This window comes from Lissotriton vulgaris, chromosome 9, assembly GCF_964263255.1.
Source record: "Lissotriton vulgaris chromosome 9, aLisVul1.2, whole genome shotgun sequence".
NCBI lineage: Eukaryota > Metazoa > Chordata > Amphibia > Caudata > Salamandridae > Lissotriton > Lissotriton vulgaris.
The window spans coordinates 1,171,955,960-1,171,975,172 of record NC_141697.1 but is presented as its reverse complement, the minus strand read 5'-3'; the positions used below and the strand labels follow the sequence as shown (position 1 = coordinate 1,171,975,172).

General features: G+C 41.5%; 1 protein-coding gene across 1 annotated transcript in view; it reads right to left on the bottom strand.

Annotated features, from left to right (window-relative positions):
* Nucleotides 1-19,213, bottom strand: part of GRM7 (glutamate metabotropic receptor 7) — a 1,698,774-nt gene that overhangs the window by 119,704 nt on the left and 1,559,857 nt on the right. Inside the window, exon 9 of the mRNA XM_086939213.1 lies at nucleotides 8,668-8,914. Coding sequence (XP_086795339.1) covers nucleotides 8,668-8,914 — 247 coding nt within the window. The remainder of the gene's footprint in view (nucleotides 1-8,667; nucleotides 8,915-19,213) is intronic.

Sequence of the window (19,213 nt, the reverse complement as noted above, 5' to 3'; positions counted from 1 at the left end):
CGCTATCTCCCTACAACATGGTAAAACTGGCTTGCACCCGATTGGCTTATTTAATTTATGTATAAGTTGTACTCCATATATCAAGGACCAGGGCATTACATACTACAAGTGACCCTGCAGCACTGATTGTGCCACCCACTTAAATATCCCTTTCAAACATGTTTCAGGCCTGCCATTGCAGCCTGTGTGTGCAGTGTTAAATTGCCATTTCGATTTTTCCCAGGCCCAAATCTTCCTTTTTAATACATGTAAGTCACCCCTAGAGTTGGCCTCAAGCAGCCCATAAGGCAAGGTGATGTGTATTTAAAAAGTGGGACATGTGTATCCTGGTAGTGAAAAACCCATTTTTCACTACTGTAAGGTCGGCCTCTTCCATAGAATAATATTGGAGTTACCTTTCCAAGGACTGTGGTTGCTGCTTGGTTAGGGTTTCAACCTTCCCAACCAGTAACCCAATTTCTTACAATGGTGGCAGCGGTGGGATTAGAACTTTTGTTTGTGCAGTGCAGTATAGTGATTATGAACTACACTAAAAATCCCATTTAAATATTCGGAGATCAATTTGAGTTTTAAATTCTCCTTGATCGGCCTTTTTTGCTTTTTTCCAAATTCACCCTTACTATTTCTGAATATTTGTGCCTGCATCTTCACCTGCAAGAATGTAATTCGGGCTCCTCAGCCTAGATATCTACACTGTGGTTGAGCACAAGGAATTTTTCAAGGAGAGAGAGCTGCCCACCAAAGGGAGCACCAAGAAGTCAGAGCTCCTTAAAGCTTTGAAGGCAAGGCCAGTTACAACAGATGACCAGGATGGAGAGGATGATGTGGAGGGTCATGAGATGCAGCGTTCAGCTGAGGGGGGATGACCCATCTTATTGGTCAGAGCTTCACATATAAGTAGGACAGAGAGAGTGGATGGGAAGGCTGAAAGGGAGTTCAGGTTGCAGATGTCCCAATTAAGAATGGAGACAAAAACGGCTGAGCGAACCTTGGCAAATGAAAAGGCTGAGAGGGCCTTAGCAAAGAAGAAGGCTGAGAGAGGCTTGAAGGAGAAGAGACAAGCCATAGAAGAGAGAAGGCAGCCCATGAGCTAATAAGTCTCAGAGAGCTGGACTTTAGAGGTAAGCTGGGGTCCAACAAAAATGGTTACAGTGTAACTTCAGGGCACAATGGAGACAAGAGGGTACACAACCCAATGAGTCTGGTGCCAGACTTTGATGTGGGGGACAACATTATCAAGGGATTTGAAGCTTATGAGATAGCTTAACAGATGCATAGGATCCCTGAGGAAGATTGGGGGTTAGCCTCTACAAGCATATCCCTAGTGAGCAGAGGGATGCACTAATGACCCTAGAGAATGGGAGCAGTATGAAGTATCTCCCATGAAGGAAACCCTTGTCAGGAAATATGGCTTCCCCCGAGAAGTACAGGCAGAAGTTTAGGGACAGCCAGAAGGTGGCCCATCAGTCCTGGCTGGATTGTGAGGATTTCTTTTGCAAGACAGACCCTGGATGGTTGGGCTAAGGGCAGTGAAGTAAAGGATTTTCATGGGCTGTATAACATGATTTCATGAGAGCACATGTTTAATCTTAGTTTTACAGATCTGTGCCAACACCTAATTGACCCCAGGAGGCTTGCTAAGGAGGCAGACCACAGGCTCAGCACAAAGGTTCACAAGAAGTTATCTGGGGGGATCACCACAAGGGTGGGCAGGGTCCCCACCAGAGGAAGGAGGAGTGAGACAAATGTAAGAACAAGGAGTTCTCCAAAGGGCCTCAACCTAGTTCTAAGGATCAGGACTACCAATCTCCATCTGAACAAAAAAGAAGTAGTTCCATGATAATAAGTCAACAGGGAAGGCACCCCTAAGTTCTATGAGTCCCAATAGATTGGGCACTACAATGGGGATGCCAAGTGTCCCAAACGAGAACAGTCCCCCACTGGTGGGCAGACACTGAGGCTGGTTAGTGCAGTGCCTACTGAGATATCCCCAGATGGAATGGGGGATTGCAGATGTTACCCTAGCATCCCTGGGTGACAGGGAGATGGTGTCAAAGGCTCACATGCCTAGTAATAGTAAGAAAGAAAAATACTCTCCTTCTCCACTTTCCAACTGTAATGTATTGAGCTTAAGCTTTCCCAAGGCAACCATCAGGCATACAGTCATAAAATTATAAAAGTATACAAAATTAGTTAGCAAAGCAAAATGCTATCTCTCCTACAATGAAATAACAAGGATTCACACAATGTAAATCTTTTATCCTCGAGTCTTTCAGAGGGAGGAACCAATACCCAACCCCTTGCCTACTATGGTAATTTGTTAGATTTCATTTAATAAAATACCTGTCTGTAGGCTTTAATACCGAATAATAACAATCCACCTTTAATGCCTATTGACTTTCACATATGCTTTTTACAATAAAAGGAAAATTGTAATTACCCTGGCATTATTGGTGTAATTTTAGTAATTTCACATAACCAAAGCTATACAGAATTACAGAGATTATGCCATTATGTCACATTGCATAATGAGACTCCCATTCAGGGAGAAATGGTCAAATGATTTGAACCATTTGGGTAATCTCTGAGCGCAAGCAGCAGTATTTTGACCCTGAATGCCAGTTCCTTTAATAAAGGCATTTCACTAACATTTCTGGTAGATTTGTTTACCAAAGCAGACCATAAAGTAATTTCTGAGTGCAAAACTGCAAATCTGAATGCGTGTGGCAGTGTTTTGAATGTGATCTGCAATTCCTTTAACATAGCAATTCAATTAACATTTAGGATAGATTTCCTATCCAAGAGGGCATTTAAGACATGAAAATACAAATCAGTATGCAAGCAGGCACATTTTCAATGCAAGGAACCGGAAATCCACTTGAAATTAAATTTTCAAGTTGAATTTTTACCAAATTGATGGTTCTTGTAATTTTTGGAGTGCAAGAATAATTTCCCGTAACTATATCTAATTGAGCATTATTTTGCTGTTATTTGGCAAAGTTACACTACAGCAAATTATGAAAGATTTTCACACCCCAATAAAAACGTAAAGCCTAATGCCTTTATTGTAACTTTTCATAACAATCAGACCTATACACTTCCTCAGTAGATTGTCACCATTATAAACTCAGACATACTGTGATGGCTCATAAGCGTTTCCAGAATGCAGCCATTAGGGGTACTGCAATAAAATGTTAACAAATTACAAAATGACAGTTGATGAAACAATACAAAATCCCTCCTCATAACGCCAAATAAGGATTAATGTAATGCACATCTTCTATGGTTTGTTCAAGTGTCTCACCAACACCAAAATGCCTATTATGGTAATCCTTCTTAGAGGCTTTAGCACAGTATATCAACGACCCATCTTTTAAAGCCTATTGCCTTTAACATTTGCTTATCATATCAGGCCTCGTGGCTTTGTCATAAAGTTTCATAATAAGTATATCAAACATATGGAATCTAGCATACCTTTTCCCAATGAGCCAGTAAGTTCTACAGCTTTACCATTGGCTGAATACCATAACCAACACAGTCCTATTCAAGTGCACATACACTGTCAACCATCATGCATATAGTCATTAAATTACAGATATATAAACAAATAGTTTTCAGAACAATGTAAACCCCCTCTCTAAAGGATCTAACAAGAATCATCACAGTGAAAATGTCCAGGGTTTGCCAGAGTGAGTGACCAACACCAATGCAAAACCTTTGTCTACTATTGTAATCTGTGAGATTATAGGTCACATAATACTTGTCTATAGCCTGTTAGACAAAGTGATAATTCACTTTCACAAGCATACCGACATTCACAAGTGCTTTTCACAATACGTTATCTAGCCCTACTGTCTTTGTCATAACTTTTCTTCTCAAGCAGATCAGACCTATGACAATTAAAAAACCTTTTCCCAGCACACCAATCAGGCCCAAAGCTTGTCACCATAACCAACTCAGGCCTAATGTATTCAGTGCATGCTTACCCACAACCAACAGGCACCATAACATTTCAAAGATATACAAAATTTCTGTTGACAGAGTCAATTACTATCGGGTCTATTCACAAACGTACTTTACTCTTATGTGTTTATAAGTTTAATTTACTCCTACACTTCCGAGTATCTTTTCTTCTTTTAACTATTCACAAAATCCAAGTGTAAAGTTACTCAAAAGTGTAGACTTGCACATCTCAACCTCCTGAAAAAGGAGGAGAAGCCACAGTGTAAATTACTACAAGAAAAAAGAAAAGGTAGTAACTCTGCCCACACGTGGCCAACCTCTGGTACTGCAACACTAGCTCACAGAAAATAATGGAGGTAGCGACTTTTAAGAAAACCCCATAGGAAATGATGATAAATTAAATTATTTATTTAAAATAGTTAAAAATATGAACAAATATGAATAAATGGTGCTGGTCTACAGTTTTTTGGACAATAACTTATAACTGTAAATGTGACTTCAACCTTTTTTTCAAGGGGGGAGGCGTGTAATTCTACACGTTTTAGTAGCTTTACATTTGGATGTTGTGATAAGCTAAAAGCATGAAAGTTACTCAAAAGAGTGAGAGTAAATTACATGTGTAATTAACTTTTGTAATTAGCCAATGCTTATTAGCAGAAGACAAAAGCTTGCTGAAACAACCTATTAGATGAGCATTGGATCTTGTCCAGACAATGCAGCCATGGGAAATAGTGCTATAGTAAAACTTCCAGCACAACTCCAATAACCTCCCTGGACTCACCAAACTGAAATCCAGAGTGCAATTGGGGTTGATTTGATGTGATCTTCCAGGTGTCACAGCCCAGTCTCCTGATGGCAAGCAAAATGTGATGTATTAAGCATAAGGCCTAGAACTCTTTTAAAGAATGTATTTTCTGCCACATTTAAATGGCTACTAGACTTTTGGACCAATAAACTCAAAGTACATGTAGCAAATACAAGCTCCCAGCCAAATTATATATATGTCCAAAGAGCGAGGCTCACTCACCACAGAAACAATTCACTGTGCACCCACAAGAGTCTGCGCTTAACTTCATAATTTCATAGTGTGCCCAACGCATTTCAGATATTCCAATCCTTGATCACGGGCTGACGATAAAAGGACAACAGAGTCAAATACAGGGCTCTCTTTAAATATCCAAGTGCTTGGTTTATTACGCTCAGGTGAGCACATCATCATTCGCTATGCAACTTGGGAAATGAAGTCCATTACCATACAAAGCATATCGTCATTATTCATAGTTCTTGTAGCAATTTTTAACAACCCTGATAAGTTGTGAAGGCCACGCAGGTTGTCTGGTGAGCAAATTCCACAATCTGTGGTCCTGACGGGCTCCATATTCAAAGGGCCCCAGGTCCGCCATACCAGTCCAGGCGGGGGTGCGCCTCTCACGGCTTGGACTGCCGGTGAAACGGCATGTAAACACCTGAGCGTAGTAAACCAAGCACTTGGATATTTAAAGAGAGCCCTGTATTTGACTCTGTTGTCCTTTTATCGTCAGCCCGTGATCAAGGATTGGAATATCTGAAACGCGTTGGGCACACTATGAAATTATGAAGTTAAGCGCAGACTCTTGTGGGTGCACAGTGAATTGTTTCTGTGGTGAGTGAGCCCCGCTCTTTGGACAAGGTGAAATGGCATATATATATATATATATATATATATATATATATATATATATATATATATATATATATAGATATATATATATAGATATATATATATAGATATATATATGAATATTTATAGGGAATGTAGTCTGCCTAATTAATTTTGTAATATTAATACCGATCACAAAATTGTGTCAGAGTTTTGTATAATTATATATGTATCTGTGTATATATATGTATATATAGTTATACATAGATACATATACATAGATACACACACATATATGTAGTTATATATATATAGACACAAACGTCTGACACAATTTCATGATCTGTATTAAAATTACATAATTATTTCGGCAGACTACATTCGGTATATATTCCTCTCAGATTTGGTATTGCCAGACTACAGGCATTCAGGGCAAGATTTCCTTTGTTAGGGTTCCCGGATTAATCTTTCTCCATTTGAGAAATACAGCCAGCTATTGAGCACATTTTTTTTTTAAAAGGTACATTTTCATTATATCTTCAGGCTGCAATGAGATATTGCTCTGGGGTTTGCATCAATATGTATCACTGGATGTGCAGGAAAAAACTGCATATAATTCAGGTGAGAGCAAAAAGAGATCAAAGAGGTACATTTCCTTGAGCACTCTTTTGTTAAAAAGCTGCAGAGAGGTGCTCAAGCACCGTGGCAGTGAAAGGGTTAACAGGTGATCTGGCTAAAGGAAGAGTTCCCTCCAAACACCTTTGGAATTTTCAGCAGAACCAACCAATCACAAAGGCATATGTAAGGGAATGGAGCCCTGCAATTTATTTGGATCAGATTCCTAAAATCAGCAAAAATATAGGGCCTGATTCAGAGTCTGACGGATGGGCACTGCGTCACAACACTTTGGACATCCGTCCGCCTTATTACAAGTGTCATAGGGTATAATGCACTTTTAATAACGCATGGGGGAAACCCTGTTGCCAAGCTCTAAACCAGGCCCTTAGCCTAGTTTCTGCTTTGCTGGAATAAACAGCTCACCTGGTATGGGTTCCTTTCTACGGCCCCGTAGCCTTACACGCAACAATTCACTTGTTTCCCCGATTGAACATTATAAATATTAATGGCATGATGGGCGTCTGCCCTTACCCCGGGTGATTGCTTATCCTCTAACTGTATGCACAACTGGCTTAATTAATGCCAATAATGACAACATAAATGATAGTTCCATTAAGTTATCACTTTAAATCTGTAATCCTTCAACAAAGAAAAGCAAAACCCAGGGAGTACAATTACTACTGTTTGCACAAGAGTGGAGAAGTTCTATTGTCCATCTAATGAGGAGGTGTTGCCCAAGTCAAGTGAGAGCAGGTTAATAAATGGAAATGTTCAGTGCCTGGGCATGATGTTCTCTGTAGTCACAAGGTACCCAGGAGACAGCAGCTGCAGAGATCCTGGGAAAATGGCCTATTTAAAAACTAGGACAGACAACACTACTTAGACAAGCTGTGGCAACAGACTCACCTGCACATAAATTAAAGGAACATAGACTGCATTGGCTTTCCATCGGGATGTCTAAAGGACATTTGCAAGCAAAGTGTACTGTCTACAAGTCTACAATTATTTTCCTCTTTATCTATCTATCTATCTATCTATCTATCTATCTATCTATCTATCTATCTATCTATCTATCTATCTATCTTATAGATATGTTTATATATAAGATATATATCAAAATAAAATAGATGTATGCACTCTAATTAACATATATATGAACATATATACATTAAATAACTTGCTTTACAACACAATAACACACACATGTATATATATATATGTATATATGAATATATATATATATATATATATATATATATATATATATATATATATCTATATATCTATATCTATATCTATATCTATATCTATATCTATATATATATATATATATATATATATTTATATCTCAACTTCACTTCCGATTCCCTTGATCAAGAGACGGACACCAACACGGAGGATGGGTCAACCATGCGGTCTTGGTTTACTCAAGTATACGCAGTAAAGCGTTTCGGCACTTCCTGACACAAAAATGTGTAAATTTTCTTTTAAATCCACTGAAACTCAAAAACCTAAGACTTGTGAAAATACTGGTCAACATTCAACTACAATGCCCTCAATTAACTGTTCATGACCTAACACATGCCGTTACAGATGACATGACAAAAGTCATGACCAATAACGTCTCTGATGTAGGAACAATATTTACTTTACAGCGTGAGAAAAAGTTGCTCTTAATTTACTCACAAATAACACACATCCCGGAAGACATAAAGGCTACAGTACTACCTTCAACAACTAGAGGTCCTCAAAGATAATATGTTTAGAGTCCCCAAGCTCCCTTGGCCAATGGCAATGCTTGGGATCCAGTCGCATTATCCACAAAGCACACAGTGCAAAATATTCTGCAATGCCCATCAGGTTCTCTATAATGAGAGAGTCTTTTGGTCACATACTATGCAAAGTCCACCTGCTTCTACAGCATTTTGTGCGGGATTGTACAAACAGTTTAGCTGATCAATGCCACCAGTTCCAACTAGGCATGGCTTTGGCTTAAGGTGTGGTCTTTGTATATGTCCTGTGTACAGGTCCCGCTCCCCCATAGAGCTCCCATACCAAGCAATGTGGAAACAATTACTATCCTAACTGTTATTAACTTTTTAAAGTGCAGGATGTATTTTTTTTGGTGTGTAGAGTTAGTGCCATAACCATGACATATGTATGTTCAAGTAGATAAATATGAATTAAAACACCTTCATCCTGGCAAACAGGACATAACCATATAAGTATTTAGCTTAGCAATTGTTTTCCTATCACAGGTGTTTGTTGAAGACGTGAAAGTGCCTGTGTGCAATGCATACTTTGAGTGACACTTTACAAAGAACCTTGATAGAATCTTAAAATGTTCCTTGCATCAGTTCTCACAAAACACTTGTTAATTCAAGTTCAGGTCAGCCAGATACACTCACTAAAAGTCAGTCCAAGTCTCGAACACTGTTAGCACTTACTGTTGGTGTCGACGTTTTCGCACAGTTCGGTTTTGGCTTCCCCATTCGGCCGGTCACTGGCCTTGTGTGAGAGTCGTGATGACATCGTTGCCGCCGTCACCACCGCTTTGAAACTACGCTTGCGCTTTTGCACATTCAGCTCTGGATGGAAGATGATAATGTAGACTTTCGGCATATAGAGCATCCCCAGTGCCACCGAAGCACTCAAGTTCATGGATATTGTGAGGGTGGTTGTTTGAATGTAGAGCTGGAAAGAGGGAAACAACAAAATACATGATTAGAAACTGCAGACACAAGAGCACAGATGAAGGCTGATGGTACCTCAAGAGTGGAAGAAGGAAGGCACAATGTACAGAGTGGTGTTTCCACTAGACGGGTCTATAACATTCATGACCTACCTCTGACCCCACAAATACAAAGTCTGAGATAGAGCTATATCTTTAGTACAGCGCTCACAATATGCACACATGGCTACCATACTATGATCCTGAAACATGTTTACCATGTATCTCACACATTTACTATGTTTTAATACCTTGTTGCAAAAAAAAGGGACACAGTAGCATTGGCAATTCTAACTTGATCAGTGAGTTAAGCGGGGGCCAATGAGATAGACCATGTAAAGCAAAAAAAACATGTGACACATCTCACAACCAGAGGATGAGATTTCAAATTCTTGGAGTCAGTGTGGAGGGACCTGGCCTCTCAGGAAGATCTGTTTCAAAGGCCGGGATGTCCAAATCTCAAGGATCTAAGCAAGGCATGCCCATCATCGAAACAGGCAATCAGGTGTGCATATACCTTTATGCAATAAATCCCTTGGGTAGGAGGAGAGACTGAACCCTCCTCTATAAACCTGCATGCAGCAAAAAGTTCCAGAAAGCAACAAGACCAACTATTACATCCAGCACTTCACACCCAAATGATGTTCATTAACTGGCCTAGGCTGCACCTCGTTTGTTCGTGGCAGGGTAGAGAAACCATTTGTTTAAGGAGTTACTGAAAAAGAGACGATAGGGGAAGGAAAACGTATATTGCAGGGAAGGTCTACACATTTCTAAACATAGGGCACTTGCTGTAGCTGATTTTAATAACTAACAATGATGTTTAGATGATTTACATGCAGGTCCACAGTATGTTATGTTACGTTATGTTATGCTACAAGGTATATCAACGCATAGCTGCCCTAACAATAGGTCTTCTCACCGCGGGACCCAGATGGCAAACATACTGCAGCTGCCTGCAACCCAAAAGAAGGGGGAGTGGGGCTGGATGAAGAGAAGCCATGACTTCAGGGATTTCCTGAAAAGCAGGTGGTTTGGGATGTTCTTAATGGAGGGAGAAAGTGAGTTTCATAAAGAAGGGGCTTGGGCCTGGCAAGATTGCCCCCTGGTCTGACTCTCCTGACTTGGGGAACAATGGCCGAGTTAAGGTCGGCAGAGCGCAAAGATCGCTTCAGTTGTAGGATTAAATATGGTTGCATGGGATGGGGGCCCCTTGGGAATGGAGAATCTCATGGGTGATACAGAGAGTCTTAAACTGAATGTGCTTGTCCACAGGGAGCCAGTGTTGTCTGCGAAGAAGCCCAGAGGCAGAGCTGAATTTAAGGAGGGAAAATAGAAGCCTGGCTGTCACGTTTTGGGCCAGCTGGAATCTTCTAGTAACAGATTTGTTGGCTACTAGGTACGAGATGTTATAATTCTTCAGCCGGGACAAGATTACCATCTGGATGATGATTTGATGGGTGCATTGGTATAAAGGGATCGGGATGTCTAAGGGAAGAGGCAAATGCGTCGTGGATGTGGCATCAACTTACGCTGATCTTGTTCGCTGGCCACACCATTAATAACAAACCTACACATTTTGTTCTCGTTTGAGAGGCCAGCATGTTTCTTTGCACACATGCAGTCACTTTGATCCCACAACGTAGTCAAGGCTCTGAGTAGCCCCTATTTTCAATGCTCACATGTTTTTTTATGTGAACTGGTAGTGCCTTCACACAGGTTTACAACCACTGGATAATTCTTTAAACTATTTTGGAGATCGAAAAAACATTTCGCTTTGGATTTCTGGCCCGTAGAGCTCTATGGCCTATGGGAAGCTGACATAGCAAGATATGAGCAACATGTGGAATTGAGCGGGGGTAGTAACATCCAACTATTGACCACATGCACGAGGGTGAAACAGTGTGACTGTGAACCAGAAGATTAGAGGAAAATCTCCCAATTACTGGAAGTATTGCTGAATCAAGAGTGGAATCCACCAATGCAATATATCCTACTGGAAAATGGCCTTGATTGGACATTTTAAGTAAATATGTGTAGTGGTTCTGGGTGGAAGGAATTACTGTTTCCTAATGGGAACTCCACACATACTTACTTTTAGTACAAGTTAAACTACGCAGAATGGGGAATAACTGTTTAGAACCGAAACTACCAGCTAGAATTCCATACGTTTTCCATTTTCAGTAGGATTTCACATTCACCAATTGTTCTAATCAGAAGTTAATGTCCGTGTGAGGACATTGTCCCTTGCATAACTGGGTGGGGCAGAATTCCGCCTTGGGAGTACCGCTCCACGCAACTCATGATTGGGATCAATACCTTTACTAAGGATGAAATTTCACCACTAAAATTTACTAATTTGGACCTCCTCTATAAAACGGGACATTTTCTATTACAATCAAACGCTAAAACAGGCCTCAATAGCGTTACCATTTTTACTTCAGTAGTGCTCTCTCTCTCTTTCCCTCCCAAACCCCCCCCCCGCTATCTCTCCCCGTCCTTCGCTCTCTCCTCGCAGAGGATTCCGTTTTTTTTCTTAACTAACTGAACTAGAGATGGGCCAAATTTAAGGTTTGTGTTTTGTTCAGAGCTAGTACTGGGAGGCTCTCTATTTAGGGTTATTATTGTAGGGCATGTGCTGGGAAACCCTGTCATGAGATGTTGTTCCCTTTTGTGACAAATTGTTTTACATTTTTTAGGTTTTGGTAATTTCAGTCTAATTCTTGTAACATCATTGTTAATCAGTACACTGTTGTCTTATCCATACTAATATTATAAAGAGAGAGACCAAACCTTTGAGGCGGGTAAGCTCAGGTACTACAGCGCCAATCGGGACACCCAATACAGCATTGCAAAACACAGTATCAGCAGATGGACATAGGCTATACAGCAGCCCAACATATACATTAGAAGGGGAAAAAACGTTTTTGTGCAAAGGAGTCTGTTGTGGCCATGTGCGTTGTGCTGTAAAGCGATGGGCGCGGCATTCGGCAAAAGCATGCAGAATTATACCGCTTACGAGAAGCGTTCTGTGTGGGACTAGCTTTCCAATACGAGTGGGTGTGTCCTTTAGTATTGTTGTGGGTGTTGGACGTTGACACGATGTTGTGCGTCTAAGTGGCATAGGCTGGAGAGGACAAACACGTTCGGGGATGGAGCGAACACACACGTTCGCATATTGCAGTGGTGTTGGCTACAGCGGACAAACACCTTCGCAGCTGTAGCGTGTTAAGTTACATATTGCAGTGGCGTCGGCTACCGCGGACAAACACGTTCGCGGCTGGAGCTTGTTAAGGTTTTAAAATAAATTATTATTACCTACTCGAACCATTTAAGACATTCTGTTTTTATGCCCGGACAACGTCGGGACGGGCTGCTAGTAAAAACATAAAAAGCAAGTAACACGATGCACCCGTAGAGGGGAATCAAATCTAAAGCTGTGTCTATTTCAATCATTCTAAATCCAATTGGTTTCTAATACAAAGCAATTAACAAACCTTTAAAAATAGCACTGTGTAAACTTGTTTCGCACAAACTGTAGCTATCTCAGTTGCTTGGGTCACGAATTAAACAATTACCCCGAAAAAAAGCAATTGTCACTCAGTACTTTGTAAGTGTAACTGACGGAGTCAGGAGTGAAGGCGTGAGTAATTCGGTTCACCATGAATTGCAACCGCAGCGCTATGCATATTTCTTCTGAACCAATTTAATCCCAGCAAATACTGGGATACTAAATAGGAGACAGAGATCGGATAGCTCAGCAGCTTCCGCCTTTTCCATGATTCAGGCAGCAATGCAGTATTGTATTGCATTGCAGCATTTAAGTAGTGCCTACTATCCTTATGTGGGGCTTTGGAGCACTTAACATACATGGGCAGAAATGAACGCCATGTAGGGTGTGTGGTGTGATGGGTGTTGCCTTTTTTGTGTGATCCTGTGTGGGAGGTTTTTCCATGTCCTGATATTGAAGAAACAAAAATCTCCTAGGCAAACAGAAACAACACTGCAGCACTGGTACTGAATATTGGCAGGCCTACTGATTTCAAATTCTTGCGGATTTTTTAAAATTATTGCTCTGAGTTGCGTAATAATACCCTAAATTATGCAAAGTGCTTAAAAACGTCAAATTGTGGGTGCTGCTGAGTGCCATATAAACGTTTTTTTCTTGTGTTAATATCAGTCACTCTATGGGTAATACCGTTTTTCAATACTTTCCTTTTAGAAAAGTTCTCTCATAATGTCCCATTTCAGTATGAAATCTACCCACTGTATCTAATAAACCTGCATTCATTTTGAAGGTTTCTTTACCACAAACATCACTTAAACTGGCTTGGTAATGATAAACAGCACAAAGATGGAATCACAGCTGTAGTGAATTACCCTACTCATGAACAGATCCAGTTGTCCTCTTCATACCATTCCTTGGCCAACTTCCACCCAAATGTCCACCAGGAGTGTTATCTCTGACTCTCTTTGAACTGCAGACCTTTTTAACTTACTGGACATTGTCAACAACCCTTGATAAAACATGTGTTGTGTTTGAATTGGCCTCTCTTCTGCAGCCTCACTTTTAGAATTGATTAGAGCAGGTGTCCTCTCTCTTATTGAGCAAATGACCTCCACTTAAATGTGACTCAACAGCTAATACGTACTTAAAATTTGTGAAATGTCTGAAATGTTTAACATTACCGTAAAGGTAAAACATTATAGCTGGACTTGGGGACATTTAAACCACAAAATTTAGACAAATATCTGGAATACACTAAAAAACATGCGGAATAAAATACTGCCAAACACTTATACATTTCAAAGGATATTTGTTATGCCTTATGGTGCATTTTTATTTTTATTATTATTAAAGTCTTTATTGCGATTGTTCATCTTAGAAGACAAGGCAGTCAATTGGTTACAAATTACAAATGAGTACGACCATAAATGCACCTTGATATAGCTTAAAACTGTCTTACAAATTTCTCAGTAAAGTAAAAAAAAAAAAATCCTATATTTACAGTTAAGATTCAATTCTTTAAGACATGATTAAATATATCTCACGCACAAGACTTTACACACATCATAATAAGAAACCCATAAAATTACCAATTCCACATGGATAAAGCCAAATCCGACAATAAAAAACATAGCTATAGAGACCCCCCATTTTTCGCCCGTAATACCCATGCCCAACTCAGGAACTTAGCTACACCTGTTACTGCGATGTGCATTTTTAATATATCCAGTGCTTGAGGCTAAATATGTAGTGCTCAAGGAACATAAGACAAAGATTGCCAATGTAAGCGAGCCAATTATTACCACCCTCTAAGGTAGGCAATAAAATCGCCCACCAAAGGGTACATTTCTGGCGCTAGCAGGGTCAAACAAAATATGCCCTACTCTGCAGGGCTCCAAGCATCAGTGCTTATTGATGTGATGGTGCTCCCCATGCAAATGAGCACTGTTCACCACTGAAGCCAAATGAAGAATCAATTATAGAGAGATGTCAAGGTAAGAGTGAGGCAGACCCTATTTCTGGATTTTGGGCTCACAGGAAGGTCTCCTCGAACTAATTTGGCCTTTGGTGTGTCATATCGAATGCATGGTAATACAGAGGAGAGACCCTCTAGCCCCTCTCCCAAAGGAAACAGCAACAGGGTAATTTCTGATTGACACTCCACTGGAGCTACATAAGTAAATTAGACTGTTAGAGAGAAAGGGCATCTCCCATTTCTTCCATCCACCTAGACATAGAGGGATTTTAATCTCCGTGTAACTGCCAAGTAGTAAAATTTACTCATAATCATGCGACCAGTATCGACCAGAACTAAATCTCACTACATCCAAGTGATGGAACCCTAAACTACAGTGTTTCTCATCACATGTTGAGTCCACATCAGCCCATCAAAGCAATACTATCATCAGCAACAACTGCATTCAATTAATCCTCAAATACAGAGAGTACTGGTAATGACAACCCATGTGGTCCACCACCAATAAATGTTATTGTAGGAGCAATTCTTAAAATAAGGTCAGCTAAAAAGTGGTCATAACATTCACAGCCATATTGTGTATTAAGACCCCATGCCTGTGCTCTTGTACTGACATGGATTAGAGAAGCAGTCTACCCACCCATCATGAATAACCTCGCAGCCAATCGCTGCTTCCTAACTAAGAAGCATCTCCGTCATGGATTTTTTTCCCAGCCAGTTCCTACACACTAACTAAACACACAGAACTAGGCAGAGTAGAAAGAGTTGCCCAGTTTCACTAAAACTAGATCACATACGCAGAACTACAGAGCCAAGCTTTTAATGCCTTTGAGGATTTACTAGTCAACTTCATTACAACCCCGTTCTCTTCTTTCATCTTCACACTTATCTATTACTTCCACAAGAAGAAGTCTGCTTCCTTGCAAGGTAACCTCCTCTGTATAATTCAGTAAACCCTCTCATTTTCTATAAAGATTGTTATTTGAGGCAAACTGAGCATGTGAGCGATGATCACGCCAAAACATGTGCCCATTGAAGACATGGACTTCGTAGGCATAACTCAAAGGTTGAATGAATCAATCCTTTCTAGAACTCACCGCCTATATCTCCTATTCTTATTGACTGCTGCATTTCAACTAAAATAAATAATTGGCCTTCTGATTCTCAAACCATGATTTGTCAAACTTCCTCAACAACAACACACGCAGTTGAAACAAACTTAAGAAGGCTCCTACCAGGACTCTAGTCCAGCATATTTTAGAGAGGCCTTATTAACCCATTTGTAGTGTAAGGTTTCCTAGCTCCTCAGGCAACTGGATCCTCTCAAAGCACACAAGCCATCTCCTGGCAGTGGGAAAGAAAACCACAGGCACATTTCAGACCTCCACCAACAGAAATGCAGGGGTAGAGCTCTTGAAAGAAAGAGGATCATGTCTCCACCTACTGCTGGATACATGATCTGCAAGGCTCTTTCTAGATAGTAAAAGTGACGCACAGCCTCATAAATGAGGCCCACAGTTTACTACGGGTGGGCACTTTGTTCTATGAATAACAAAGATTTATTTTTAAAGCGATTTAATCATTTAATCATATATAATTCAAAGAAGTACCTTCCGAACATGCCTGTGAAATACCAAAAATCTGAATAATAACTACTTAGCATAAGAGCAAAATTACGCAGCAACAACTATTTCGCATACTTGTAAATTACGCAGTGTGCAGGTTAACCACATTCACGCGAATTGTCGCAGATTCTACCCAGGTTTTCCTTGCTAAGCGAACACAGAACTAGAAATCAAAAAACTTCAGAGTCCACAAGCACACCCTCATTTCCTCAGTAAACCCGCTATAAAAAGCCTGTCAGGCATATTTACTTTATTTTGCCAGCATAGTCGAGGTCAGTTCTGATTTTATTGGCTTGCGCTCCTTCATTAATTTTTATCCCCTGCAGGTATGACACACACACACTTGTTGGGAAGGGAAAGGTTGCTGCATTGTTTACACAACAAAGAGCCGGTAAGGTTCCTGCCGGAGATGTACAGCTCGTAGAAGCCACAGATCTCACATTGGGAGGATTTCAGATGTGAGGGAATGAAAGGCTTTGTTTGAAGAGCGGACCTAGGGTGAGGCAATGACATCAAACAGGAACTGGAAGCTTTGAAGGTACAAAGAAGAGACAGGGAGACAAGCACTGGAAGTGAATGTGTTTGTAACGCCTGCCCTTCTCCACCTGGCGCATGCTGTTCAAGCACTACTTTTAACAATGGCGGAAAACCAGCAAAAGCACAAATTAATTGGGGAGGCAAATTTCAGACATGATGCATGTAAAAGACGAGGGGTCTCTTTTACAATATTGTGACACAGAGCAACACAGCATTCCTTCCTGATGCGCTGCAGTCCGTCAAAAGAAAAGGTCAGTAATGCGTCGTATTTACTTATTTATTTATTTGGAGATCTTATATAGCGCGACAGATGCTTCATCGAAGGGCGTCCCGGCACTTGTAGTCAAGCCAGCAGAGTACAGAAGATAGGCCCTATGAGTGGAGGCTAGGCCCTGGAAAATAAAAAAGTTTTGATAGCTTTACGAAAGGACAGAAGGCAGTCTAGACGGTGGATCTGCAAAGGGAGGGAATTCCATAATTTAGCAGCAAGATACCGAAAAGATCGGCCCCCTGCTCTAAGACGCTTCACCCGTGGGAACCGTGGCTAGGCAATGCTCGACTGAGCGCGGGTACATAGGGAATCAGCAGATTAGACAGAATCTCAGGAGAGGACCTTTTTAGAATTTTAAAGGTTAGACAAAGTGCCTTAAAGTTAATCCGTCGAGACATAGGCAGCCAATGGAGGCGCCGCAGAGCGCCCGACGCAGAGCACGTTCTAGGGAGCCGCAAAAGGACTCGGGCAGCTGCATTCTGGACCCTTAAAAGGCGCGTAACTTCTCACTTATTGGCTCCCAGTAAAAGTGAATTAGCGTAGTCCAGCCTGGACAAGATGGTTGCTTGTACTATCAGCTGACGGGTAGGAGGGTGAAAGAAACCAAGCATAGGTCGTAATCCTCGGAGAAGACCGAAGCAGGAGCCAGCGATCTTCTTGGTATGCTCTTGGAAATCCAGCTTGGTGTCAAACCAAACCCCTAGGTTTTTCACAGCAGACTTAGGGGTGGGAGCACTACCCATAGAACCGGCCACCAATGTTTGCTCCAGAGTCCCCACCAATAGCACCTCTGATTTGTTAGCATTGAGTTGCAAGCAGTTAGTGGTCATCCACTGCGCTACTGCTGCAAGGTCAGCCTGAGACTGCACGGCACCCCGAGTGTGGTCCTCAGAGAGGGCCACCACCAGCTGTGTGTCGTCACCGTACGAAATCATGGTCAAACCCTGGTCTCTTGCTACCGCTGTCAGAGGTTGCACATAGAGGTTGAACAGGACTGGGCTAAGAGCCGAGCCCTGAGGAACCCCCTGCTTGATGGCATGAGCATGGGAGAGAAAGGGAGGGGCTGTGACCTGAAATGATCTGTCAAATAGAAAAGAACGGAACCACTCCAGGGCCGGACCTACCACACCCACCTCCTCCAAACAACGCAGAAGGATCTTATGGGAGACCGTGTCGAACGCTGCGCTTAGGTCGAGCAGGATGAGATCCGCAGTCTGTCTCTCATAAAGGATGTTACGAAGATGTTCACACACTGCTACTAGTGGGTCTCGGTGCTATGGCCCGGGCGGAACCCATTCTGGGACCGATCTAAGGCCCCAGAGTTGTTCAGGTGGCCAGAAAGGATGTTGTTAACATGGGCTTCAGCAATTTTTGCAACCAAGAGTAGCAGGGATATGGGGCGAACGTTTTCAGGCATAGCAGGGTCCAGAGTAGGTTTTTTCAGCAAGGGGACCACCCTCATAGTTTTCCAAGGCATGGGCACTACAGCTGTAGTAAAAGTAGAGTTTATGATCTGGCGTATAGGTGACAGCAGTACAGGAAGAGCATCTCTGAATTGAGCAGGTTTCATAGGATCGATAGGGGAGCCAAATTTAACCCTCTTACTTAACGTAAGAAAATCGTCCTGGGACATAGGAGGGATAGCAACAAGGATAGTAGTAGGCCGAAGGATAGCAGTGTGAGCAAGGTCCATAGGGACAGTGGCAAAGGATTTATAGATAGTTTCAACCTTTTGCACAAAGAAAGTGGCTAGATCCTCGCATTGCTGTTCAGACGTGATACATGCCGTAGCGGGATCTTTCCTGGTTTTAAAATCATGGAGTTTTTAAAAAATGCTTTTAACAGGATTCTTGCTGGCCTTGATCTCATTGGTGAGAAAGGCCGAGCTGGCCTGATGCATAGCCTTGTGATAGCGTTTAATCGCTTCCTGATAAAGCTTTATTGCCCCAGGGTCATAGGCCTGTCTCCAAGCGCGCTCTAGCTTTTTACAGAAGCTACGTAAAGCAGCCAAGAAGTCATCAAACCAGGGATTAGACTTCGAACAACGGCCCTTTGACCATTTGGCTGGAATCAGGGAGTCTAGAGCTGTAGTATCCAATCACAAAATGTGTGGGTCAGTGCCTAAAACAGGGTGGGAGGATGTCAAAGTGGAACACAAATCTTTAATATTAGTTTGTGCCAACAGCGTCTGAGAGTGGCCTTGAGGTTAGCTTTAGGTATGACCGTAGAGAGGGGAACAAAAAAAGTGACTAGAAAATGATCAGTCCAACCCATCGGTCTAGGTGTCCCAACCATAAGAGAGGGGATATTGGAGAACACCGAACCAAGTAGATGCCCGGCAAAGTG